Source organism: Scyliorhinus canicula, chromosome 1 (assembly GCF_902713615.1).
Source record: "Scyliorhinus canicula chromosome 1, sScyCan1.1, whole genome shotgun sequence".
Taxonomy (NCBI): Eukaryota; Metazoa; Chordata; class Chondrichthyes; order Carcharhiniformes; family Scyliorhinidae; genus Scyliorhinus; species Scyliorhinus canicula.
This window is the reverse complement of record NC_052146.1, coordinates 41,428,100-41,455,759: the sequence shown is the minus strand read 5'-3', so window position 1 is coordinate 41,455,759 and position 27,660 is coordinate 41,428,100. Positions and strand designations below refer to the sequence as shown.

The window sequence follows — 27,660 nt, the reverse complement described above, 5'->3', positions numbered from 1 at the left end:
CAAAGCCAGCGATTTAGCTCTGTGCTAAACAGCCCCATTGAGGTATGTAAAATACTAAAAGGGATTGATAAAGTAAACGTCGACTGAATGTTCCCTCTTGTGGGGCAATCCAGAATGAGAGGTCACAGATATAGGTCGAGAGGCGGTAGATTTAGAATTTGAGATGAGGAGGAACTACTTTTCGCCGAGGGTGGTGACTTTGTGGAACTCGCTGCCCCATAGTGTGGTGGAGTTTGAGTCATTAAATGGTTTCAAGGAGGTAGATATATTTCTGATAAAAAATGGGTGAAAGGGATATGGGGAAAAGGTGGATTTGAGACCAGGAAGAGATCAGCCATGATCTGATTGAATGGCGGAGCAGGCACAAAGGACTGCATTGCCTACTTCTACTCCTGATTCCTTTTCTTAAAATAAATTTAGAGTACCCAATTATTTTTTTTTTCCAATTAAGGGGCAATTTAGAGTGGCCAATCCACCTACCCTGCACATCTATGGGTTGTGGGGTATGGGTTGTGGGGATGAAACCCACGCAGACATGGGGAGAATGTGCAAACTCCATACAGACAGTGATCCAGGGCCGGGATTCGAACCCGGGTCCTCAGCGCCATAGTCCCAGTGCTAACCACTACTGATTCTTGTGTTCCTTATTGCTCTGACTGATAAAAGAACACAGTGCTGTCAGACCATATAACTACGAATAGTTAATTATGGGAAATAATTATGCACAGAAGCAGTAAAAAGAAGCTGCAATATTTGGACAATTTCCTGATCTCTGAGCAGTAGCCAGTGGGCCCAATGTAGTCTAAGAACTCTTCATGAGCATGTAATTAGGCTAGTCTCAGGAAATTGCATGAGTTTCACAACATGCAGTCTTGGCAATACAAAATTTGCTGTTCTCTGATTCCAGTCCTTCTGTGTGAGGACCGGAACCTATGTGCTTATTTTAATTTGTGTTTTCTATACTATCATGCATTTTCAGAATGTGGTCACAACAAAGTCAGAAAGATTGTCTAATCCATTAAAGCTCTACTTTTTTAACCTGTCTAACTACAGTTTTTAGTAAACAAAAATTTGTGGTTAAAAAGGATAAATGAGATCAATGTTTGTACTGCCGGGCAGCACGTTGGCACAGTGGGTAGCACTGCAGCCTCACGGCGCCGAGGTCCCAGGTTCGATCCCGGCTCTGGGTCACTGTCCGCGTGGAGTTTGCACATTCTCCCCGTGTCTGCGTGTGTTTCGCCCCCACAACCCAAAGATGTACCGGGTAGGTGGATTGTCCACGCTAAATTACCCTTTAATTGGAAAACTGATTTGGGTACTCTAAATTTATTAAAAGAAATGTTTGTACTGCCTCATGGGACTGTTATATTGACACCAATATTAAATTGGGTGCACCAATGGCATAAAGCTTGCTAATATTAATTTAAAAGTGCCTAGCAGCATTTAGACACAGACACAACTACAAAGTTATTTGATATATGAAGCAACTCTTGAGTAAATATGCATTTGCTTTAAGCAATTTGGTACATGTTGTACTCTGAACAAAATTGCAGAGCAATCCTGCTAAAGCGTTACGTTTGTTTGTCACGGGGAGTGATGGACGCGAGTAGCATTAAAAGGGAAGGTAGACAAGCGAATGAGAGAGAAGTGAATGGAGGAATACGATGATAGATTTCAATGAGGAAAGATGGGAGGAAGCTTAAGTGGAACATGAACACTGGCATGGACAGGATATAGTCTGTTTCTATGCTGTATATCAGAATGTTCTGTTTTGAAATTGTTCAAGAAGATCAATTTTGCTAATACTGTGATTACATTGAATGTATTGTGATCATAAAAGGTAGGAAATGGCATCAACGAACACTCATGAATTTGGAAGCATGTCTAATACATTCATAAATTGCAGATGGTTTTGCTTTGCCCTTGCTTTGGATTCTGTCTCAGGAGTGCAATCTCCAGCTCCTCTCCTACAGCAACTTCCTATATTTACAAAATGCCTTTATCACAGTAAATGAAACAAGGCAGAAGCCAATGCAATAAGAAAAGAATTAATGAAAGTGACTGTGTTGTAGTGAAACAAGTAGGTTTTGATTTTGCTTTCAAAGGCGGAGAGGTAGGTAATTGGTGGGGTTGAGGACTGAAGCCAAATGGAAGGAGGAATTAATGCAGAGCTAGAAATGTGGAGGGCACATGCCAGCACAAAGAGGTGGAGGAAATTTCAGAAGTAAGTTGGCATGAAGTCGTGGACATACTTGTAAAACAAGGACAGGAACTTTTGAATTTAGTTTATTGGTAAAGGAGAAACAATAGAGATTAACTAATGCCAGAGTGATAGGGGAGTGGGATAGCATTGGGAGCTAAGGTTTGGAAAGCCAAGGCATTGTGGGCCCAAGTTTTTATAGCTTATTGAACCTCATCTTGTTTGGAATTAAGTGTGCATCAGAAGGAAGGAGAACCATGAGACTCTTTCTGCCAGTGCAGATAAGGTTTTGTAAGAATAATAATTCAATTGGACAGATCAGTGGCAAACGCACTAAATACTGAGACAGGCACTGTTTTGTAAATTGGAAGAAAAAATATCAGCAATGCACTGGAGAAAATAGAATTAACTCGGGGATTTTGTTTAAAAGGACTTTGGAATGACTGCAGACTCACGATTAAGACTTTGTGCCAAAGTAATTTAAAAAAGGAATAATGTGTTGCGACACATACCCAAATCGTTTGAGTACAATTTTACAGAGGTAATGCTAACACAGACTAGGAATAACTGGGCTATGATGGCATGCTGAAGTATCACAGATGGCAGTTTTATGATGTCTGTTTTCTCTCTAGCCGGTCCTACCACATACAGCCGTCTGTCTCATTTGTGGAGAAGCAGGAAAAGAAGACACTGTGGAAGCAAAGGAGGAAAAGTTTAATTTCATGCTGATGGAATGCTCAATTTGTAATGAAATTGTGCATCCTGGCTGCCTGAAGGTAAAGCAGTTAAAGGTAATTTCCTTCTCTTCATCTCGTAAAAGTACTGACTCTTGCTGCAATACTTTTCATGTTTAAACCGAATTCCAGCCGGCCATCAAATGGATTTAAAGGGCAATTGGTGGAAAGTGACTAAAAAGACTGAGTATCGTGAGCAGTGTGAGGTAGATTTTTAAATATAAAATCAAACCTTTTTCATTATCGGTCACTAAATTGGACATTTTGTTAGGAATTAACTTGCAATGGTGATGGAACCTCATAACAAAAGAACTTAGATTTTGATAGCACAATTAATGTAGAAATGATTCCCAATGAACTTCATTCTCTTTTTTTAAAATAATTTTTATTGGAATTTTTTACAGAAAATATAAAACATAACGACAAACAATGAAATGCAACAAAATAACCCATAATAACTGTAACACCCCCCAGACCATATCGACGCATGTATCACATCCCCCCAACCCCAATGAACAACAAAAGAACTTAAAAATAAATTTAAATTAAATAAACAAACATAGTCATCGTCCCCCCCGGGTTGCTGCTGCTACTGTCCCCGTACTCTATCGTTGAGCCAGAAAGTCGAGGAAAGGTTGTCACTGCCTAAAGAACCCTTGTACCGACCCTCTCAGGGCGAATTTGACCTTCTCTAGCTTAATGAAACCCGCCATGTCATTGATCCAGGTCTCCACGCTTGGGGGCCTCGCATCCTTCCATTGTAGCAAGATCCTTCGCCGGGCTACTAGGGACGCAAAGACCAGCACACCGGCCTCTTTCGCCTCCTGCACTCCCGGCTCCACCCAACCCCAAAAATCGCGAGTCCCCATCCTGGCTTGACCCTGGATCCCACCACCCTCGACACCGTCCTCGCCACCCCCTTCCAGAACTCCTCCAGTGCCGGGCATGCCCAGAACATATGGGCATGGTTCGCTGGACTCCCCGAGCACCTGACACACCTGTCTTCACCCCCAAAGAACTTACTCATCCTCGTCCCAGTCATGTGGGCCCGGTGCAGCACCTTGAATTGGATAAGGCTAAGCCGCGCACACGAGGAGGAAGAATTAATCCTCTCCAGGGCATCAGCCCATGTCCCGTCTTCGATCTGTTCCCCCAGTTCCCCCTCCCACTTAGCTTTCAGCTCCTCTACTGACGCCTCCTCCGCCTCCTGCATAACCTTGTAGATATCAGATATCTTCCCCTCTCCGACCCAGACCCCCGAAAGCACCCTGTCACTCACCCCCCTCGCGGGAAGCGAAGGGAATCCCTCCACCTGCTGTCTAGCAAATGCCTTTACCTGCAGATACCTGAACATGTTTCCCGGGGGAGCCCAAATTTATCCTCCAACTCCCCCAGGCTCGCAAACCTCCCATCAATAAACAGGTCCCTCAGCTGTCTGATGCCCGCTCTGTGCCAACCCTAAAATCTCCCATCAATGTTCCCCGGGACGAACCTATGGTTCCCCCTTAACGGAGCCTCCATCGAGCCCCCCACTTCTCCCCTATGTCGCCTCCACTGTCCCCAAATCTTGAGGGTAGCCGCCACCACCGGACTCGTGGTATACCTCGTAGGAGGGAGCGGCCACGGCGCCGTTACCAGGGCCCCCAGGCTTGTATCTCCACAGGACACCCTCTCCATCCGTTTCCATGGTGCCCCCTCCCCCTCCATTACCCACTTGCGCACCATCGACACATTGGCCACCCAATAATACCCCGAGAGATTGGGTAACGCCAGCCCCCCCCATCTCTACCCCACTTCAAGAAGACCTTCTTCACCCTCGGGGTCCCATGCGCCCAAACAAAGCTCATGATGCTGCTTGTCACCCTTCTAAAAAAGGCCCTAGGGATAAAGATGGGCAAACACTGAAAAAGGAACAAGAACCTCGGGAGAACCGTCATTTTGATGGACTGCACTCTACCCGCCAACGATAGCGGCACCATGTCCCACCTTTTAAATTCCTCCTCCATCTGCTCCACCAGCCTGGTAAAATTAAGCTCATGGACAGTCCCCCAACTCCTGGCCACCTGCACCCCCAGGTATCTGAAACTCTTCACTGCCCTCTTAAATGGGAGTCTCCCAATTCCCCCCTCCTGATCACCCGGGTGTACTACAAATACCTCACTCTTGCCTAAATTTAACTTATAGCCCGAGAAGCCTCCAAATTCGGCTAACAGCTCCATCACCCCCGGCATTCCCCCTTCTGGATCCGCCACATACAACAGCAGGTCGTCCGCATACAGCGATACACGATGTTCCTCCCCACCCCGCACCAGACCCCTCCATCTCCCTGACTCCCTCAACGCCATAGCCAAAGGTTCAATCTCCAGTGCAAAGAGCAAGGGGGACAGGGGGCACCCCTGCCTGGTCCCACGGTGGAGCCTAAAGTACTCCGATCTCCTTCCATTGGTAACTACACTTGCCATCGGAGCCGCATAGAGCAGCCTCACCCATTTGATGAATCCCTCTCCGAATCCGAACCGCTCCAGCACCTCCCACAGGTACCCCCACTCAACTCTTATCAAACGCTTTCTCCGCATCCAGCGCCACCACTATCTCCTCCTCCCCCTCCACTGCCGGCATCATAATAACATTTAGCAGTCTCCGCACATTCGTGTTGAGCTGCCGTCCCTTGACAAATCCTGTCTGATCCTCGTGTATCACCCCTGGCACACAGTCCTCTATCCTGGTGGCCAGGATCTTCGCCAGCAACTTAGCGTCAACTTTGAGGAGCGAGATAGGCCTGTATGATCCACACTGCAAGGGGTCCTTATCCCGCTTCAGGATCAGAGAGATCAGTGCCCGCGACATCGTCAGGGGCAAAGCCCCCCCCCCCCTCCCATGCCTTATTGAAGGCTCGCACCAACAGGGGTCCTACCAGATCCGCATACTTTTTATAAAATTCCACCGGGAACCCGTCTGGCGCCTTACCTGGCTGCATTTGTCTAATCCCCCTGACTAGCTCCTCCAACTCCTATCAGCGCCCCCAGCCCCTTTACCAGCTCCTCTTGAGCCCTTGGGAAACATAGCCTGTTCATGAAGCTCTCCATCCCCCCTCTCCCCATCGGAGGTTCCGACCGGTACAGTTCCTCGTAGAAGTCGCTAAAGACACCATTTACTTCTGTCCCCTTCTGCACTGCATTCCCACCCCTATCCGTCATTCCACCAATTTCCCTAGCCGCATCTCGCCTGCGGAGCTGATGCGCCAACATCCTGCTCGCCTTCTCCCCATACTCATATACTGCGCCCTCCTCCATTGTGTCTCCGCCTTTCTGGTGGTCAACAAGTCAAATTTGGCCTGCAAACTACGCCGTTCCCCCAGCAACCCCTCCTCCGGTGCCTCCGCGTATCTCCTGTCCACATCCAGGAGCTCCCCCACCAGTCTCTCCCTCTCCTTCCTCTCCCTCCTTTCCCTATGGGCCCGGATGGAGATCAGCTCCCCCCGGATCACTGCTTTCAGAGCCTCCCAGACCATCCCCACCCGGACCTCCCCTGTGTCATTGGTATCAAGATACCCCTCAATACTTCCCTGGACCCTCCTACACATCTCCTCATCAGCCAGCATTCCCACATCCAGGCGCCAGAGCGGGCGCTGGTCCCGCGCCTCCCCATCTCCAGATCGACCCAGTGCGGAGCATGGTCTGAAATCGCTATGGCCGAATACTCGGCATCTTGCACCTTCGGGATCAATCCCCTGCTCAGGACGAAAAAATCTATTCGGGAATAGACCCTATGGACATGGGAGAAAAAGGAATACTCCCGCGTTCTTGGCCTCCCAATCCACCCCTCCCATCTGGTCCATAAACCCCCTCAGCACTTTGGCCGCCGCCGGTCTCCTACCCGTCCTTGAACTGGACCGGTACAGTGGGGGATCCAGCACTGTGTTAAAGTCTCCCCCCATGATCAGGCCCCCTGCCTCCAGGTCCGGAATGCGGCCCAACAAGCGCCTCATGAAGCCGGCATCATCCCAATTCGGGGCATATACATTTACCAGCACCACCTTCTCTCCCTGCAGCCTACCCTTCACCATAATATATCTGCCCTCCTTGTCCGACACCACCTCAGCTGCCTCGAACGCCACCCTCTTCCCCACCAGAATCGCCACCCCCCGGTTCTTCGCGTCCAATCCTGAGTGAAAAACCTGCCCCACCCACCCCTTCCTCAGACGAACCTGGTCCGCCACCTTCAAGTGGGTCTCCTGGAGCATAGCCACATCCGCCTTCAGCCCCTTCAGATGAGAAAATACCCTAGTTCTCTTAACCGGCCCATTCAGCCCCCTCACGTTCCAGGTAATCAGCCGGATCAGAGGGCAACCCGCCCCTCTCCCCCGCCGGCTAGCCATAGCTTATCGACTGCTCGCCCCAGGCCAGCTCGCCCCGCCTGACCCGTTCCCCATGGCGATAACGCCTCTCCTCTACCCCCCCCCCCCCCCCCCCCCCCCCCCGGCCCACACCAGCTCCTTCCTGGCCATTCCAGCAGCAATCCAGTATCCCCCCCCCCCAAGGCTAGGACCCCTCCTAGCCGCGACGCACCCACCGTGTTACTTCCGTGAGTCAGCTGACTTCTGCTGACCCGGCAGCTCCCGCCAAAACCCATCCCCTCCCGGCATGGGGTCATTCCCCTCTTGCCACACCTCCTTGGCACGGCTTCAGCGCGGGAAAGAAAATCAGTAGAGGCCACGCCCCCACCTCCAGCTCCGTCCCCCCTGCCCCACAGCGTGGGAAACCAGAGGAAAGCCCGCGCTTTCACACTGCCACACCCCACCCTTCTGACGCAGCTCCCCAAAATCCAGTTTCCCCCCCAGCCCCGTACAGAAGAGAACATATAAAGCACATACCCCCAACGTTCCCCACACCCATACCCAACAGACAAACCCACCCGGAAACAGAGCAAAAAGAAAACCAGCATAAAAACAACACGTGTCAAAATTGAAGAACAGCAACAGTGAAAACAGCAACGGCCATAGTGTGTCCCCAGACCCTAATTCGAGTCCAGCTTCTCCGCCTGTACAAAGGCCCATGCCTCCTCCGGGGACTCGAAGTAGTGGTGCCGGTCCTTATATGTCACCCACAGACGCGCAGGCTGCAGCATTCCAAATCTGACCGGCTTGACATGCAGCACCGCCTTCGTCCGGTTGAACCCGGCCCGCCGCTTTGCCACCTCCGCACTCCAGTTCTGGTAGATTCGCACTACCAAATTCTCCCACTTGCTGCTCCTCTCTTTCTTGGCCCAACGCAGCACACACTCCCGGTCACTAAATCGATGGAACCGCACCAGCACCGCCCGCAGGGGTTCATTTGCCTTAGGCCTCCTGGCCAGCACTCTGTGAGCTCCTTCAAGCTCCAGGGGCAAATGGAAGGACCCCGCTCCCATCAACGAGCTCAACATCGTGGTCACGTACGACGGGAGATCCGACCCCTCCAGCCCCTCCGCCAGGCCCAGAATCCTCAAATTCTTTCGCCTCGTGCGAACGTCCAGCTCCTCCAAGCGATCTTGCCACTTTTTGTGAAGTGCCTCGTGCAACTCCACTTTCCCCGCGAGGACCACGGCCTCCTCCTCCCGCTCAGAGGCCTGCTGCTGCAACTCCCGAATGGACACCTCCTGGGCCGCCTGGGTCCCAAGCAGCTTGTTGGTAGTCGCATTCAGGGAGTCCAGCAACTCAGCCTTCAGCTCCGCAAATCAGCGCAGAAGAGAGGCTTGCTGCTCCTGCGCCCACTTCCACCAGTCCTCGGGTGTTCCGCCGGCTGCCATTTTGTCCTTCTTCCCCCGCTTTTCTTGGGGAGCTGCTGCAGCTTTTTCCTTTGCCCCACTCCGGGTGAGCACCATAAATTATGGGGAATGCTCCTCTAGACACCTTCCCCCGCCAGGATTCGTCGAGACAGCGCTGTTTGGGGCCCTCAAATCGCCCCAAAAGTCCTTAAGTAGCGGGAGCTGCGGTGCGGCTTAGCTCCGCATAGCCGCAACCGGAAGTTTCCAAAGCCGATTTTCTGACCGCTCCAATCCAAGTCCAGGCCATCCACCGGTGGAGAATCTGAGAAGGAGTGTTCCCACACGGGGGAAAGACCAAACAGCACCACTACGAGCCCTTAAAAGAGCCCCAAAGTCCGATAATAGCGGGAGCCACTGAACGTGCGGCTTAGCTCCGCATCACCGCTACCGGAAGTCCGTCCCCGCTTCTTCAATGGCCTTGGTGAGATCTTTTCACAGTTCTTCCCTCTGCTGCTAGAATTCAGCTTTCACAAAGACCCTCAAGTCAGCCTGAGGCCTCTAAGCTGGCCCTTCCCCCGCCTGCATGCTTGCAGAGGCTTTTGTCTGCTGCTGCTTCAGCCCAATCTTGCACTGTTTCTGAGGGTCTGATAACCAAGAAACATACCATTCCTGGGGGAAAGTACTCCTCGAACATTCACTTACGCCTTTTCATCGAAATTCCAACCTGTGCCGCCCAAAAAAGAGCTCTTTTCTGTAACCTTGGGCAGGAGCTGCCTCTGTGTGATCACTCACTCCATGGTGCACACCGGAAGTTCTCCCAATGAACTTCATTCTCTTAAGTTGAAAGAAACAAATGGATGCCATCTTCAGATAACCTAAATCTTATGTTGGACATTCTTTGAAGCAGTGTTTAAACCCCCAAGACTAAGGGCGGCACGGTGGCACAGTGGTTAGCACTGCTGCCTCACGGCTCCGAGGACCCGGGTTCGATCCTGGCCCTGGGTCACTGTCTGTGTGGAGTTTGCACATTCTCCCCGAGTCTGCATGGGTCTCGCCCCCCACAACCCAAAGATGTGCAGGGTAGGTCGATGGGCCATGCTAAATTGCCCCTTAATTGGGTATTCCAAATTTATTTTAAAAAACAAAACAAAAAAAACTGCCCAAGACTAAATTTGAAAATGTTATTCTCTCATGGTTTATATTATGAAATTATATTTATGTTGTATATTTTTAAACATATTTGCATTATATTATTATTTTTATTTAAGATTGAATTTGTTAAAATAAAAGCAGCAGAATACTTGCACATTTTAGTTAAGCAGTTGGGACAGTCAGTTTATGACTGTAATTTAGTACTTTCAGCTGAATGTTAGGTGATTAACAAGTCTTCATTAAGCCACATTACATAAGTATAATGTTCAGCTTTGAATGCTTCAAATGCTCCCAGCTGTGAACTGAGATTAAAAGACTTCTCACTGTGTATTCAACCATGGATGTTAATTTCTAGTCTAAGATGAGTGATCTGAATCTTGTTTGTGAAATTGACTCCTCCCTAACGAAATAAATGAATTCAAAGCTGATCAATAATAGCCTCTGATGTAAGAAATTCTGGAGCAAGATGTGAGAGATTGAAGCACTTTCTGTGTATCAAATAATGAACATTTCAGAAACATGGTGACAGTGAAATCAACGCTGTGTAGCACATCTAATCCAGTGCTATTGCTTAATCATGTTTTTCAACCTATGTTTTGACTGTAAAGAGCTGGCTTGAGCAGATTATACAGTTAATGAAGTAAAGTCTCTTCCGAGGCACTCATCTCTAGTTTCAGTTATAATTTTATATTGGACATGACCATGGAGTATCATAGGAATTTGCAAAATGGAATATATTCTCTAATCACACTATCAAAGGTTCACCACCACTTTATCATTTTTGAAAATCACCATGTTTTTTAAGTTCACAGACAATCTACATCTTTTTATCCATCACCTGCCCCTTCTGAAGGAAGGGGTACGTGCAGTTTCATGTACACCAGCAGTGCAAGGCTGCATAGCTGGTGACCGTAGTTCACAATTTTGAATATATGCTTGATATTGAAATATTTTGTTCCCAGTGTTTTGACAATTTTTTTCCTGACTTTTGTTTCTCCTTATACCAAAACATCCAATAAATCAGAAAATGTCAATCAGATTAACATTGCCATTGGACAGGTCCCATATACAGAAATATTTATCAATTGCCATTTGTATTATTAATTTTAGTCATAACGGTTGTTTGTTCCTTTGTGCTACTGAGGAATTATCAATGATCAGAGTAGACTTTTCCGTTAACTTCCTGCATTTCTTACTAGGTACAAGATGGAGATGGAGTAGTCAATGAAGAACTTCCAAACTGCTGGGAATGTCCAAAGTGTAACCATGAAGGAAAGACAGGGAAAGTAAGTTTAATAAGAGTTTTCTGTGCAGGCAGTTTACCGGGAGGTCATTGTAGCCAGGTCCTCGTTGACTTCCAGCAGCTAGATGATAATGATTAGCAACCAAGACTGACTCTCCTCCCTCCCCTCTGCCTCTAACACTAAGGGAAATCATAGGAGTATTATCGCCACCGTAACAAGTTGGTGAGCCCAGCCCAGACTAAACGTTTAACCTGGAGCTTAATCATTCCTTGGTCAGTCTGTTTGGTTATATGTACAAAGAGGATAATTGGGGAAAGCACCATTTATAAGGAAATACATTTTGACAGGGTTTCATATTTTTCTTTTAGAAACTGAAGAGTCATATTTATTTCAACGGATAACTCTGAAAGAAGTCCCAATTGAGTGTCAGCATAAAACAGCAGACTGCCTCCTACCCACCAAGTTATATCGCTTCCCAATTCCTACCCAACAAGTTATATAGCTCCCCACGTCCAATTCAACATGATATTGTTCAGCCAATCAACAAGTTGTCTTTAAATGTTGCAGAAAATGTAGTTTATTCCATCCATATATAGTCATAGTTTGTTGACATTTAAATTAGGCATTTAATTTTTTACGTGATATCTGGTGCATATTGGTAACAGTACACTGGTGTCATAATGCATTGTGGAATGTAGAGCGTAACGACATTCCCTGGTCTTCAGCAGTCGCTTGCCAACCTCTGCCTGGCCACAGCGTTAAATGCCAAACAGCCTCAGGTGATGAACAAATCTGCTTATTGGTCAATCCGTACTTCGCTGTTCATCCTGTGGTGAATAAAAGATCTGGAACGTGGTTCTATTTTATCTTAAATTGTGCCTGCTCTACATCACATCATGTTCAGCCATCATGTATGTCTAGCTCATGCATTTTATGAATGCTTTCTTTGTCAATCACTAGCTGACAGTATCTGGCACAGAACAGGGATTGGAATATGTATGTGCGTCTCTTGAAGCTAATACAATGCATCTCTGTGACCACAAAACACAGAATGAAATATGTTGGTTGAGCAGTGTCACAGGTTCAGCAGTTCATTGCCAGAAGGCAGGGCACAGGTAGACTGTTCTTCCTTTCTGGGAATAGTGCACACCAAATTAAACTTAAACGGAAAAGAAAACATTTTTGGCACGGGTAGATTTGTGGCTTGAATAATTTTCTTGTTGGATGTAACTGAGTGTCTCAGTTTCTGAGACGAGGGCAGCAGACAGTGAGGAACCAGTTGGTATTGTCTTTACCAGGGTTTACAAGGATTGCATCAGCCATACTGTGTAATTTCTGTGACATTATCTGTGATTTTTGGGATGCATACATGATTGTATCAATTTTTCTATGAAAGTGATGAATCTGTTTTAGTTGCAATACACAAAGGGGAGGATGGTTGTTATTTCCCATGATTAGGGCTATTATTTTACAATAACCAAAAATAAATCACGTTCCATTCCTCTGGTGTGGGAATTTATTGGTATTTTTGGGATATATTGTGCAATTCTCTCTTTTTCAGAACTGGCCAGTAAGGTCTTTGACTTTAGAAAGGCATTTGATTGTCTTCCTTGCAGTGTGATTATTGGTTGTGAAATTTAGGACTTTTACATTAGAAACCGTTCAACTGGAGAAAGCAGGCTAATTATAATTAATTTTATCAAGTTGAGAACTGATTTTCGTAGCGTAGTTTCTCCACAAATCACTGCTCATACCCCCAACTTGTTCTGAGTGAAATGTTGACAATTTAAAATATTTTCTGAAAGTGGCAGATTGATTTAATTTTCGGCTAGTGAAGTATTGTGCAATGCAGCCATGAATCCCAGGCTCATATCTCCAAAGATGGTAAGAAACAGTAAAGAGCAAAAAGGAATTAGTTATTGAATGAGTTCATATACTGGTTATCGGTGGAGGATAAAAAGCTTTTGAGATTGTACACTGGACTATAAAGATATGCCTAAAATGTGGCACATATAATTCATAAACTGTTTAATTGCCCTGAAGTGTGATGTATAAGGTCAAAAATATTGTTCCCTGATAACAGTGCTTTTTACATCAATTAATCCATAGTTACAGCATTGCCTTCATTCCCAACCATAATAATTCTGGAGAATGGAGATAAAGTACAGTTTTCCAATTTGGATTACTGTGATGTGGAATTAGTCTCACGGAGCAAAAACTAATTGAACAAAGAATGAAGGAGATATGCACCATCTTTATCCAAAGGTGATCTTTCCTAAGAACTGTGGTAACGGGCAAGTTTTGGCCCAGCTGTGAGGGATCAGTCCGATCAGCAAGGACTGATTCAATTTTTAGATTTACCCCCATGCTGTTTTCCATGTGTTGTTGCAAAAACCTCTAATCACTGTCATTCGGAATTTGCTGAGTGAATGCATTTCAGCTATACCATGGTATTTTCACAAATTGCAACAACATACCATGCAATTGAGCAAATAACACACAACACATTTATAGAGTGAACCAAGGAAAGGCATTGAACACTCTTGATAGCTTAACTGAGTTAACCAGCTAAAGAGATGAAACAATGAAACCGCAGAAACAGTTTATAATTGGAGCAATTGTAACTTCAACAGTCAAACACACTGGTATTGGCATCATTTAATTACTTGTTCTTTCTGTGCAGTAGCCAGGATTAGAATGTTCATATGTTTTGCCATCGCTAAGCATGTTGTAATTTTGACAAAATCTGTCCCTTTACTGTAGGCTAGCCAGAAAGAATGGACTGCCATTTGATTTCATCATGTTTTTTGGTTGATTCCTGTATAGCATGTTAGAATGATTATCTATTGCATGTAGGTGACCTACTGGGTTTTGCAATATAGAAAGATGCAATACAGTGCATTGATGTTCTCTGCTGATGACATAACAGATAATACACCTACATTCTCTACAAGTAAAAGAAAAAAGCTTATGGGAACATATTTTCTCTGTCTAACTTATCTAAACCTGCCATAATCTCCCCTCAATCTTCTTTGCCCCATGGAAAACAGCCCCAGCTTGTCCAACTTAACCTTGTAGCCAAAATCCTCCTCATCCCTGGAATCATTCTGGTAAATCCACTCAGCACCCTCTCAAGGACCCTCCCAATCTTCCTAAATTATACTGATAAAAACTGGACGCAGTGCTCGAGCTGTCGCAGAACAAGAGCTTTATAAAGATTTAGCATAACTTTCCTGCATTTGTACTCGCTATCTCTAATTATGAAGCCCAAGGTCCCATCTGCTTTGCTGACCACTCACTATGTCCTGCCACCTTCAAAGATCTATGTGTGTGACTCCCTCTTACCCACTGCCATTGCGCCTTCTTTAGACTGCCATTAATTCAAAAATGCCTCATGCCTTCCACCATAATGTATCACCTCACTTCTCTGTATTACATTCATTTGCCAATTGTCTGCCCATTCTACTAGTCTGTCTTGTTGCAATCGATTGGTATCATCTCACTGTTTAGTACAACTCCCAAGTTTGATGTTATCAGCAATTTTTTGTTGCTCTGTTTTACAATATCCAAGTCATTATATATCTATTTACTGTCTACCAGGCTGGAAAACCAACCATTTACCACCATTCACTGTTTTCTTCCCTTAAGCCTTTTTTAAATCCAAGCTGACACTGACCATTTTAGTCCATAAGCTTCAATGTTATTCTCCAGTGTTTTACATGGTATTTTGTCGAATGCTGCCTTAAAATCCATATGGACAACATCCATTGCATTCCCTTCATTAACCTTCTCTGTTGCTTTATCATAAATATAATTAGATTAATGGAGCATGTTTTGCCTTATACAAATCCGTGCTGTCTCTCCTTAATTAACTGAAACCTCTCCCAAGTGCCTGTTGATTTTTCCCCCTGATTACTGTTTCTGAAGCATTACTCACTACAGGTTTTTAAATAACTGGCCTGTAATTTTGAGGACTGTCCTTGCACTCTTAATAAGGATGCCACATTTGTCATTCTCCAATCCTCCGGCACTCGCCCTCTTATCTATCCCCACTCCTATTCAATTTAGCAACCTAGGATGCAAGCCATTGTGATCTGATGACTTATTCAGTTGTAAGCATTGCCAGCCTTTCCGCTACGACCTGCCTATCAATTTTCACCCCATCCATTACCGCTTCTACCGATATTTTGTTTTTGTACTTTCCTTTATAAACGTTGATACAAAGTACACATTTAAATATTCTAACTTTTACAAAGAATCATCCAGACTTGAAACATTAGCTCCCTTTTCTTTCCACAGGTGCTGATGCTATTATCTCAGTTCGACATTTACTACTCTTCCTCTTCCCCCCCCCCCCCCCCCCCCCCCCACCACCACCTCCCCTGAGGGTTTCATTATACATTACTACAAATTTGAAGGTTCATTCACTTCTTTAAGGACCAACGCAAACGTATGCCACAGTCCTTTGGAATTCACTTAATTCTTCTCCTTGGTGTTCCAGCTGTCTGCCAAGGCAAGATTCCATGTGGATTTGACAAAGAGTCATTGGACTCGAAGCGTCAGTTCTTTTCTCTCCCTACAGATGCTGCCAGACCTACTGAGATTTTCCAGCATTTTCTCTTTTGTTTCAGATTCCCGCATCCACAGTAATTTGCTTTTATTCCATGTGGATTCTTCCCTTAACCTTTTTGCTAGTGACCCTCTATCTTTTATTTACATATCTCATGACGGTGGATGCCTTGGCTCCTTGTTTAGCTGTCAGTAGCTACCAGACTGCTTCCTCATAACTTTCCAAGCTAAATCTGCTGATTGTTTTCTGCCACAAGGCTCTGTGAGGACCACTGTAGATTTCTACCACTGGCTGCAAACTTGAGTAAATATTCCAGGTGCTTTTCCCTCCTGAACTCCCTGCTTCTATCAACAAACACCCACATACAGACAAATTAAACGAAAAAATCTTCTAACCCAGGCTCCACCCTGGATCAATATATTTTTGGTAATGTGGCATGTTTTGGGATGGTTTAAACCGAAATGCAAACAAATTATTTTGCACTGAGCACAACCTTTTGCTTCTGCAACCTATATGAATAATTCATATTGCTAATGGAGTTATATCTCCCTTCCCCAGACTCCCTGGCTCTATTACAAGCTTTGAGATGGATCATTTGTGTTCACGTGTTTTCGCTATATTCTCTGACCTTGCAAGATAAACACAGGTTACCTCTTTGAGTAAAATGAACCCAGGCTTGTTTAAGTATACTTTCCTCTAGTCACCACTACCCTGTACTTTTTGACCTCTCTCAACAGTCTTACTTATCATTTTTTGCTCTCCAGCTCACTGAAATTAACCCTCCTCCAGTTAAATATTTTCTCTTTTGATTGCGCTTTGTGGTTTCCAAACTGCACAAAACCTAACAATGTGTGATGAGCATTTCTTAAATGTTCGCTCATTTCATTCCCCAAGACCACGTCCACCATTGTTTCCTTCCTCTTGGGCTGGAAGGACACTAAATAAGTTTTCTTGTGAATATGTCATGAATACTTTGTCCTCTACACTGTTATTTTCCCAGTTTATATTAGGCTGTTTGAAGTTCCCTATTATCGTTCTTTTCTAGATATTGCATCTTTCTGTAATTCAGGGCAGCATAGTAGCACTGTTGCTTCACAGCTCCAGGGTCCCAGGTTCGATTCCCTGTTTGGGTCACTGTCTGTGTGGAGCCTGCACGTTCTCCCCGTGCCTGCGTGGGTTTCCTCTGGGTGTTCCCGGTTTCGTCCCACAAGTATCAAAAGATGTGCTGTTTGGTAATTTGGACATTCTGAATTCTCCCTCTGTGTACCCGAACAGGTCCCGGAATGGGGTGACGAGGGGCTTTTCACAATAACTTCATTGCAGTGTTAATGAAAGCCTATTTGTGACAATAAAGATGATCATTATTATTATAATTTGCACTTCGCTTTCCATTCCATGATTTGATGGCCGTGTAGTAACTCCTCCGTTTCCCTTACTTCTAACTAAATAGATTACATCTTTGAATCATCAGGTATTTTGACTTTATCCAGTCTGTAACAATGTCTTTAACCAATGTCGCCATTCCTGACTTCCAACATCTGCACTCCCTGCCCCTCCATTTTCCCTATCTTTTTATGAATAATTTGTAGGCAGAAAAATATTAAGTTCCCAATGTCCTTGTTATTGCCTCTATATTTTCATCCCATGTGACATTTTATGCCTGCAGCTTTACCTGTCTTGTTTATCACATTGGTTCATTTACACACATGCAGTTCAGACCTATCACAGTCTGCCTCGCGTTTCCTCCTACTACACCCCTCACCCCCGTCCTTCTGTTATCTCTCCTGCTCTTGAACTACTTCTTCTTCTAATACTGTTTTGTCTTTCCAACTCCTCTATGTACCTTGTTTCTTCACTCTGATTCTTCACTCTGGTGCCACTCCTCAGGCCAAATTAGTCTAAATCCCCCCCCCCCCCCCCCCCACTTGAGATATTGGCCCAGATGTTCCCTTCCCCAGGGGACTACACCCTAAACAATGTGCTGAGGGACCCACCTCCATGCCACCGACTACATCCCCATTCTGACCACTTGACCCTTCACCCCTGACTGACCTCCCGATTTCACCATTTCTTTAGCCGCATGATAACCTGCTTTCTCTTGCTGCTCCTTTACTCTCCAGATCATGATACTGGGAGTAGTCGAGAAGTCTTTTGAAGTCCTGCTCTTTAACTTCTTTCCAAACTGCTGACCACATCTCTTCCTTCCTCTGTCATTGGTTCTAACATGAATTTCGACTTGGTTGTTTCCTTTCTGATGTAGATCTTACACCCATTTCGTGATGTATAAATTCTATCACTGAACTTGTATCATTGAGTATGTATATGCGCATACACTATCATAAAGATTATATCTGGTATTAATCTCTGCTCTGATACTTTAATCAGTGTGGCAGCAGCGTAAGACTATTAAGCATAAACATTACAAGTATGCTCTAAGACACGAGATATAAAGTTGTATCTGTGTTTTTTCTTCTTCTGGTCTATAAGCAGAAAAGAGGGCCAGGGTTTAAGTATGCCTCCAACCTCCCAGGTTCACTACTGAAGGAGCAGAGGCAAAACAGAGAACACAAGGACTCGGCAGAGACGACCAAGAAAAAGGGAGACCGAGAGGAAAATTCCAAAAGGAGGTCAGAGGAACATCCCAAGAAAAGATCCGATGACTCTGTTCCAAGAAGGAAATCTGAGGATGGGCTTGTGATGCGAAAACGGAGAGTTGTTGATAGAACATCTGAACCAATTGCCAGAAAAAAGGTGCTACAATAAAAACTGAGCAGTTGATAACAAAGCAGATTCATACAGAAAGCGTTATTAATGAATGTGCCATTGTTTTTATTAAGGGGCAGTTTAACATGGCCAATCCACCGACCCTGCACATCTTTGGGTTGTGGGGCTGAGACCCACACAGACACGGGGAGAATGTGCAAACTCCACACGGACAGTGACCTGGGGCCGGGATCGAACCCGGGTCCTTGGTGCCGTGAGGCAGTAGTGCTAACCACTGCGCCACCATGTCGTCCACAAATGTGGCATTATTAAATAATACTCATTGGCTTAAATACCGATTTAAGATTGTATTTGATAAGATTAATTTTTGTGTTTACTTTCGCACAAAAATTCAGAACTTCATCAAATCATGTTTATTATTTACAAAAAGATGATGAAGTTTTTAATTGAATAGTGGACTGATTTATAGATCAGTAGGATCACTATTGATAAATTTCCGCTTCCCCAATTCACTGCTTCTCTGTTATCCCTGCCTCACCCGCCATTGTTGAGCAGCATAACCGAGACAGCTCTAATAATTGGCAAAGGTGAACAGGCAGTCTGCATTTTGGTCATGAATTTCAATGTAAATACAGGAAGACATTCTTCCCTTCACTGCTCCCCTTTCCATAACTGATCTCAACCCCTCATTTTGGACCCAATTTATCCTGAGTTTTCTGTGAATCTCAACTGCAGACTTTTAATTCAGCACTTCATTGTTCAAACTTCTATGAGGTCTGCTTTTAGCTCTAGAATATGATGAGTATTATTTGCTTCTTTGCACCATAATTGTATACTTGCCTTTTTATCTACCTTTTTGTTGCATATTGTTTGTTTATTAATGTTTTAGTGAAGCATTCAAACTAATCTAAAGTGTGACTCTTTTATATTGTAGCATTGACAATATAGTCTGTTGACATTATTCTGTGTCAATTTAATGCATGTTCCAAGAAACAGTTGAGTAATTATAATAGCTAATTTGGGGAGGCATAAACACTGTAACTTAATTCTGTCCCCACCATGCTCGTCTAGGGATTAGACATTCTGATTTTTCTCTCCCTAGTCTGGTAGCACTGAACCAAATTATAATTTTTCTATTACTGCACCAGCTAACCCTGAAAGGACTGAAGATTGAACGTTGGACTCTGTATGGCTCAGCTACTAACTTGCTAACCTTATTGAGCAATTGGGGAAGACAAAAAAATATAGATAGTGAGGGCAAGAGAAGTCCAATTGGTTTTGGAGTGTTCTTAATCATGATATTTGAAGTGAAGTCTTTATTAGTATTTATGTGTTCTGAGGAGGAACCACCCTCCCTACCTTTTTTTTAGAAATGCCCAATCTGCAACATGTGTTTTCTGACTTTTATTATAAACTAATCAAAACAGGGGTGGCACGGTGCACCATGGTTAGCACTGCTGCCTCACGCCGCCCAGGACCCGGGTTCGATCTCGGCCCCGGGTCACCGTCCGTGTGGAGTTTGCACATTCCCCTCGTGTCTGCGTGGGTCTCACCCCCACAACCCTAAAGATGTGCTTGGTATTTGGAATGGCCATGTTAAATTGCCCCTTAATTGGAAAAAACAAATTGGGTACTCTAAATTTATTTTTAAAATAAATAAACTAAGAAAAGCAGTGTACATTGTATTGATTGTGCTGCAATCTTTAAATTGTTATTTTACCAATTACGGAGTCAAATCTATAATTACCAATATTATAAAACCTATTATTAAGTAGTCTCCACAGACTATCCATATGAAGTATTAATGAACAAGTGCTGACCATGTTGGCAGGGATGCTGACTGATTGAAAGACTTCCACTCTGGACTTATACAAATGATTGAATGTCTGATAGCTGAAACAAACTGACTGAAAGAACTTTAGTTCATATTTCCTGCCAAATAAACGATTATTCTGTGTAATAGAATCAGAATGACCTCTGCTGTGACACTGACTCAGTCCGCCTTATTTTGTTGCAGTTTAAGATTGGAAAGGAAGAGAAATTGCTGAGGAAAAAGGTATTTGTTTCATTTTTTCAAAATGTTGACTGCTGCAATGTTTTCTTTTATCAAGTTCCAAAGCTTTTTAAAATTGGTTACTTTGTCTGAAACTTAACTCCCATGGCAATGCTCAGTGCTCACCTGGAGCTGGGAGTGAAACTTTTGATGCTCATTGTAATGGATGAGAATCCCTACTGCATCCATTAAATTCACATGATTTTTCAGTGTAAACTCAAATTCATCAAATCTTAAATGCCTACATGTTCAATGCAAGCTTATTGCATTCCATATTTGCATTATGTACATGAGCTGGGACTTCAAATATATAAAATTAAAGCTTGATGTCTAGTAACCATTCATTTAGAACTTAAAGTAGTTTGGAAATACATTGCATGCTTTATTTCTGTTTGGTAACCTAGGTTGCTTCCCCACTATTGGAGCAATTTACCAGCATATGCTTGGGTGCAAAACTGCAGAGCAACGCATGGGAAATGAAGTGGGACTGTTGCAAAATTATTTTCAAATAGTCAATACATTTTAGATTTTGCAATAACTTTGTGAGTTGTGGGGCTAGGGAGAACCATGTGGATACGGTTTGAGTTTTGGGATGCGGTTAGTGTTTGAAAGAAATTGTAGCTTCTAAAGTCTCATAATACGAAGGCACTAGAATCATAGGATCATAGATTCCGTACAATGCAGAAGGAGGCTAATCAGCTCATTGAGTCTGCACTGACCCTTCGAAAGAGCACCCTGCCTTGGTCCCTGGAGCTGTGAGGCAGCAGTGCTGACCACTGTGCCACCATGCCATAAGTCACATGATTACTAGCCAATGAAAAGATGCTACCAGGAGTTATGGTGAACGATAGCTGTCACAAGGTGTCCATGTATCAATCTGGTCGATCGGGACAAACATCAGCTAAATCAGTCAGTACTAAGGAGTACCAACTCCCTTGAATCGCTGCAATCTACATGCGGTGGCGTAGTGGTATTGTCACTGGACTAGTAAACCAGAGACCCAGAGTAATGCTCTGGGGACCCAGGTTCAAATCCCGCCACTGCAGATGGTGAAATTTGAATTCAATAAAAAATTTGGAATTAAAAGTCTAATGATGATCATGAAACCATTGTCGATTGTCGTAAAAACCCATCTGGTTCACTAATGTCCTTTAGGGAAGGAAATCTGCCATCTTTACCTGGTCTGGCCTACATGTGATACCCACAGCAATGTGGCTGACTCTTAACTGCCCCCTCAAGGGCAGTTAGAGATGGCCAATAAATGTTGGCACATTGAACATCCCATGAACGAATAAAAACAAAATTACAACTTGGATCCCTCTAACGGGGTTCAAGGCTAGGTTTGTTCTAGTGAAGAAGCTTCAGAGGGGATTTAATAGAAGTGTTCAAAGTTATGAAGGTGGAGCTAGGGAGAAGCTCGTTCCACTGGATGAATCAAAGGAGACAGATTAAAGGTAATTGGCAAAAGAAGCAGGGGGAAATTAGCGTTTTTTAAATACTGAGAATTGTTGTAATTTGGAATGCAATGCCTGAAAGAGTGGGGGAAGCAGATTTAGTGGTAACTTTCAGAAGGAAGTTGGATATTGATAATGAGGGAGGAGCAGAATGAGACAAATTGGATAGCTACTTCGATGAGCTGGCCTCTGCATGACCAAAATCAAATGTCTTCCTTCTGTTCCATAAGATACTATGATGATTTTAAGAGCTATTTATTTTATACCATTCAACGCAAGTGAATAAAGCTTGTTAAATGTGATGCTGTTCAATGTGACTGAAAGTTTCCAGGACTGAGGGAGTGCTGCACTGTCAGAAGGTCAGTACCTGTGGCTCTGGCCCCACCACCGGTGCAAGGACCACGTTGAGTAACCGCCTCACATTAGAAGACCGATTCCTGCGCTTTACAAACCAGTCTCGTCCTCACAACTTCCGGGAGGCATGGCTTCAATCTTGACACCAAAACCCTAGCTGGATTTCTAGAGAAATAGGCTGATATGACCCACACTCCATGGGTCCCTTATTCTTCTTTAGAGGGAGGGAGATATAAGCCTGCATTAAAGTTTTCGGAAGAGAACCCCGTGACAGTGAATCATTATACATCCCCAGCATCAATGGGGCCAGGTTATCCACAAACTTCTTATCAAATTCTACCGAGACCCCAAGTTGCCCTGGCACCTTCCCAGACTACATCTTCCCCAAAGCCGTACCCACCTCCTCCAATGCTGCCTCCAATTCATCCCGCAACTCCTCCGCTACCTGAGGAAACTCCAACCCATCGAAGAACCCCAAGATCTCCTGATCGTCCTTTGGCAGCTTCGAATTATAAAGCCGTTCATAGAAGGTCCGAGGCGCCCCATTAATCTTCGAACATCAAATCTCTCTCTCTCTCTCTCTTCTCCCCCCCCCCCCCCAAAAGGGGGCAACCACATCTCCAAAATTTGCAGAGCTACATCTTACCACCTTAACATTTGAGCAAACAGGTGACTTGCCTTCTCTCTGTACTCATTAACCGCTCCCTTTACCCAATGTGGCTGATGCACCATCCCGCTCGTGGACAACAGGCCAAACTGCATTTGCAGATTATTCCTGCGTGTCCAAAGCTCTGGCGTGGGATCATTTGCATACTCCCTATCCATCACCAAGATCTCATCCAACAACTCCTGGCTCTCCTGCCTTGTCTCCCTATCCCGTCTTGTACAAAATGACCTACTCCCGATAACCACTTCTAACGTTCCCACACTGTAGAGGGCGAGACCTCCCTGCTTTCATTCCATGTCACGTAGTCTCATACTATACAGAACCCAAGGTCAGCCAGCAAACCCACCTCTAACTGCCACCCTGTACACAGCGCCCGACCTGTTCTCTATTTTCAAATCCACCCAAGTTCGATGCATGGTCCGAAATGACCATGGCCGAATACCCAGCACCTTCTACCCTAGGGGTCAAAGTCTTACCCAACACGAAGAAGTCGATCCTTGAGTACATTTTATATGCCAGGGAGAAAAACAAAAACTCGGGTTCACAAACCACCAGGGATCCTTTTTAGATGCCACCAACACCTGTGCCATCCCTGAAAGAGAACACGACTTTGGCCTGGAGCGGTCCAAATTTGGATCTAAACCACAGTTAAAATCCCCCCCCCCTAAAATCAGCTGAACGACAGCCAAAAGTCACTCCATGAAATTAACCGTGTCCCAATTCGGAGCAAACACGTTCACTCACACCACCGCCTTTCTCTCCAGTGTGACTGTAACCATCACATAGCGACCACCCCGGTCCACTACTATCGTCTCTGCCTAAAACCAAATCCTCTTACTCACCAGAATTGTCACCCCTATGACCTACTGTTAAACCCTACTGAATGACCTTGGCTCACCCACACCTTCTGCAACCTGATCTGGTCCCGCACCGGAAGGTGTCTCCTGCTGGAATACCACATTGGCTTCCAAGCCTTTCGGCCCCGCACATTCCAGGTTATTAACCTTGTCAGGGATCTCTCACCCATCCTCCCCCTCGAGTCAATCATCAGCACCGTGTTTTTAAAAAAATATTTTAATTCAATTTTTAATATTTTAACTATACAACACAACAAAGTAAAACAAAAACACAATAAAAACCCTAAACACCCACCCCCTCACCCCCCTCAGCAGATGACCGTAACCAGTTCTTTAAAGTGTAATATAAACAGACCCCATCAATTATGGGATTACCCACAGCCCCCTCAAAATGAATCATCTAAGTACAGAAATTCCAGTAAGTCTCCCAGCCGTACTGAGGCACAGGACGGCGAGACTGACCTCCACACAAACGGGACCCAGCGGCGAGTAATCAACGAGGCGAAGGCCAAAGCATCTGCCCCTGCTCCCTTCTGCAGGTCCAGCAAATCCAACATCCCAAATATGGCCCCCAGGGTCTGGGCTTCAAATCCACAGGCAAGATCTCAGAAAAACTGAAAAATGAACTCCAGAATTTCTCCAACTTTGGGCAGGACCAGAACATATGTACATGATTAGCCGGACCCATCCCACACCAACCCTGAAATTGCCTCCATATCTTCAACTTTCCTGGAGATCAATCATTTAAAACTTCTCCCCAAATTTGGGTAAAAAGGGCCAAAAACCAAAAGCGCCAGGAGGAGCCACCCAACGTGCAACCTCCACCTACATGTCGCAACCGGGAATCATCAGCACTGTGTTTCATCCTTCCTGCCCAAATTCCTGGATCCCAGGCCCGCCCAAGGTAGCCCCACCCGTAAGGAAAAAAATCTTGGATGCTGTTAGCATCCTCCCCCCCCCCCCCCCCCCCCCCCCCCCCCCCATTTGCCCATCGCTCAAAACAAAAAACTAGACCTCTTGTAACGAGGTCCAACAGATTGCAGCCTCTCTCTTCTCCTCTCTCACCGCCCCCCACACCCACACAACCCACACACACTCTCGCTAGCCCCTCAGCCAAGGCTGATATCCCCTCAGAAACAACCACCGCCATCCCTCCTGGTCCACGCTCCCCACCAACACGCCTAAACCCCACCATCGTTAACAAACCTCTTTCCCCTCCAAAACGCACAGGACCACCTGCTTACCTTTATTTACCCCCCCCCCCCCCCCCCCCCCCCCCCCCAAACGAGACCAGAAATACATAGCCCACAAAGGCATAAGTACAGAACACAGGCATCACCTTTCCATACCCAGAGTCCCAGACAGTCCATCTCACAGTGGCCCCAACCTCATTTCTCTAATGAAGACCTCTGCCTGCTCCAGCATTCCTTTGAGCCCATGGTGACCCGCCACCTCGCCGGATACACCATTCCAAATCGCATGCCCTTGCTCTAGAAAACAGCTTTCGCCCTTTTGAGAGCCACCCACCTCTTTACCAGCTCAGTCCCAATATCCTGGTATATCCGCACTGCGTGCCCATCCCAGTTGATGTTGCAAATCTTCTTCGCCCACTCCAATACCTGCTCCTTCCTTTGGTAATTATGGAAGCGGATAATCGTCGCTCACTGCGGCTCATTCAACCTTGATTTTTGCATGAGCGCCCGGTGAAGGGAGAACACCTCATCTCTACCCACTAACTGAGAAAGTATCTCCACAAAGGACTGAGTCGGCTTCGAGCACTCCAATCCCTTCCGCAGTCCCACCAACCTGAGCTTGAACTGCCTTGACGTGTTCTCCAGATCTTCCACCTTCAGCCTCAGGCCTTTTTTGCTATCCTCCACCATCGCAATCTGAGCCTCCAACAAGGCAAGTTGATCCTCGTGCTGAGACAGGGCCTCCTCCACACCCTTCAAAGTCTCACCCTGCACTTAACCTCATTCGAGGTCTTCACCACCTGCACTCGAATCGGGCCCAGTGCCTCCTTGATAGTGACTTTGAAAGATTCTCTTATTTCCTTGCTCTGCCGTACAAATTTCTGATCTATTGCTGGAATTCTCCATCTGCACCATCACTTCAACCAACATGTCTAAAGTGATTAGCGTGGCAGCCATCTTCCTGCCTTCACCTTCCTTCCTTCAGCGGGCTACCCACCTGAGCCTTCTTCAAGTTGGGCTTCTTTGTCGACGATTTTGACATGACTCCATCCAGCAACAGTTCCCTAAGCCCACGGCAGGCGAGTAGCATCAAACTCCCCCGAAAATACGAGTAAAAGGGAACAAATGCAAAGACCCAGCAGGGAGCCTCTTTCATGCTTCTTGCTCTTACATGAAGTCATTTGAGGAGTTTACATATTTTTACACCAATTCTTTTCCTGTTTAGGATGAATTGCGTAGAGAGCTAAATACAGCTTTCAAGCTAAATTGTCTGTTCTTTTAATCGGTCATGGGGTATAGGCAGCATCAAGATAGCATTTATTGCCAATCCTTCATTTCTCTGAGAAGCACAGTGTTCTCATGTGGGCTGTGTGACCGGTTTCTTTTCTTGTAGGACATGAGTGGATGTTTTTTAACAACAATCTAGTGGCTCTCTTGTCACTTTTTTTCCTGGTACTATCCTCTGTATTGTCAAATTTGCTGAATTCAATTTCATACTTTCCCCATGGTGGGATTTGAACTCGTGTCTTGAATCCAATTCCATAGCCACTAGGTTAGAGCGATTTACGTTTTGTGGACTTGTAAGCCGGTACCTAACTGCACGATATGTTATAAGATTAACAATTTCAAGATGTTATTAATCATTCAGGATGTCTACCTACTTTTTTAACCTTGTGCGGAGGCGGTTAAGGGTAAAATACCAGGGAAGATATAAAATAGAATCATCAAAAGCTTTTGCAACTACTTTCATTTGACAAAACCTGCAAATATTTTTGAAATATAATGTTTTTGGCTGTTCTCCTTGCAGCCCTGTGCTTCTCTGGATGTTTCTGTAGCTCACACTAGGTCATGACGCTCGTGTCATCATTTGTTTTGAATTTTGAGTGACTACGGCACCCTGCTGTTTTTCAGCAAGTTCCTGTGTATGCTGCTTCAGGCACAGCAGGGCTGAGGAATCATCTTTTCATTTGCGAGTTTGAATATTAAGATTATTTGAACCAAATGCGGTTCTTGAGTTGATAAAGTGTACAGCACAATGCAACTAATTACTCATTGAAAATATCCTTTGAGTTAACTTTTAATTAACGCGTCTCTGGTTTCACTGTTTATCTGACCGTGTTCAGCTGCTGTTCAGCATGGCTTTATACTTCTGGATCAATTTCTTATTGATTGTCCCATGGTAGATTATAAATCTCACAGCCAGTGACAAGAATTCAGTGATTGTTCATCAATTGTATCTTTGACGATTTATCTTTTTTCAGATAGCAGGAGCTTAACACCAAAATCTGTTGCCTTGCTGCATTGAATTTCCCTTCAGGCTGTTATGTTAGGTGATTGTTTGGAAATAGTTGTTTTATGTGCTGTATCTTTAGTTCATGATTCATAGTAATAATTAGTTTCATATCTTGATTTGGAGGAAAAGGGAAAGTATGTACATTTTGTTAGATTGTACATTTAAGTCTCTACAGTAATTCTGTTAGCAAGTCACCTCGGGTATGCTGTTACTAGTTGCAAGGCTTCAAGTAACAGAATCGTATTGGACCAAGTGTTGTGGGCTCTTAGAGGTACACTGAGTGAGAAGGATGTAGGTTCAGGTCCCACACCAAGACTTGAGCACGAAAATCAAATCTGACACTTTGGTGTAGTGGACTGTCTGTGTGGAGTCTGCACATTTTCCCCGTGTCTGCCGGGTTTCCTCCGGGTGCTCCGGTTT

At 45.0% G+C, this 27,660-nt stretch overlaps 1 protein-coding gene across 16 annotated transcripts in view; it reads left to right on the top strand.

The window, feature by feature from the left end:
* The window catches only part of LOC119961852 (lysine-specific demethylase 2B), a 290,442-nt gene that overhangs the window by 241,278 nt on the left and 21,504 nt on the right, over positions 1–27,660 (top strand). For 9 of the 16 annotated variants that reach the window (XM_038789282.1, XM_038789320.1, XM_038789389.1 and 6 more), the window contains 4 exons: positions 2,833–2,991; positions 11,031–11,117; positions 18,124–18,396; positions 20,387–20,425. In XM_038789282.1, coding sequence (XP_038645210.1) covers positions 2,833–2,991; positions 11,031–11,117; positions 18,124–18,396; positions 20,387–20,425 — 558 coding nt within the window. The remainder of the gene's footprint in view (positions 1–2,832; positions 2,992–11,030; positions 11,118–18,123; positions 18,397–20,386; positions 20,426–27,660) is intronic. The other 7 variants (XM_038789334.1, XM_038789309.1, XM_038789380.1 and 4 more) reach the window with 3 other exon arrangements.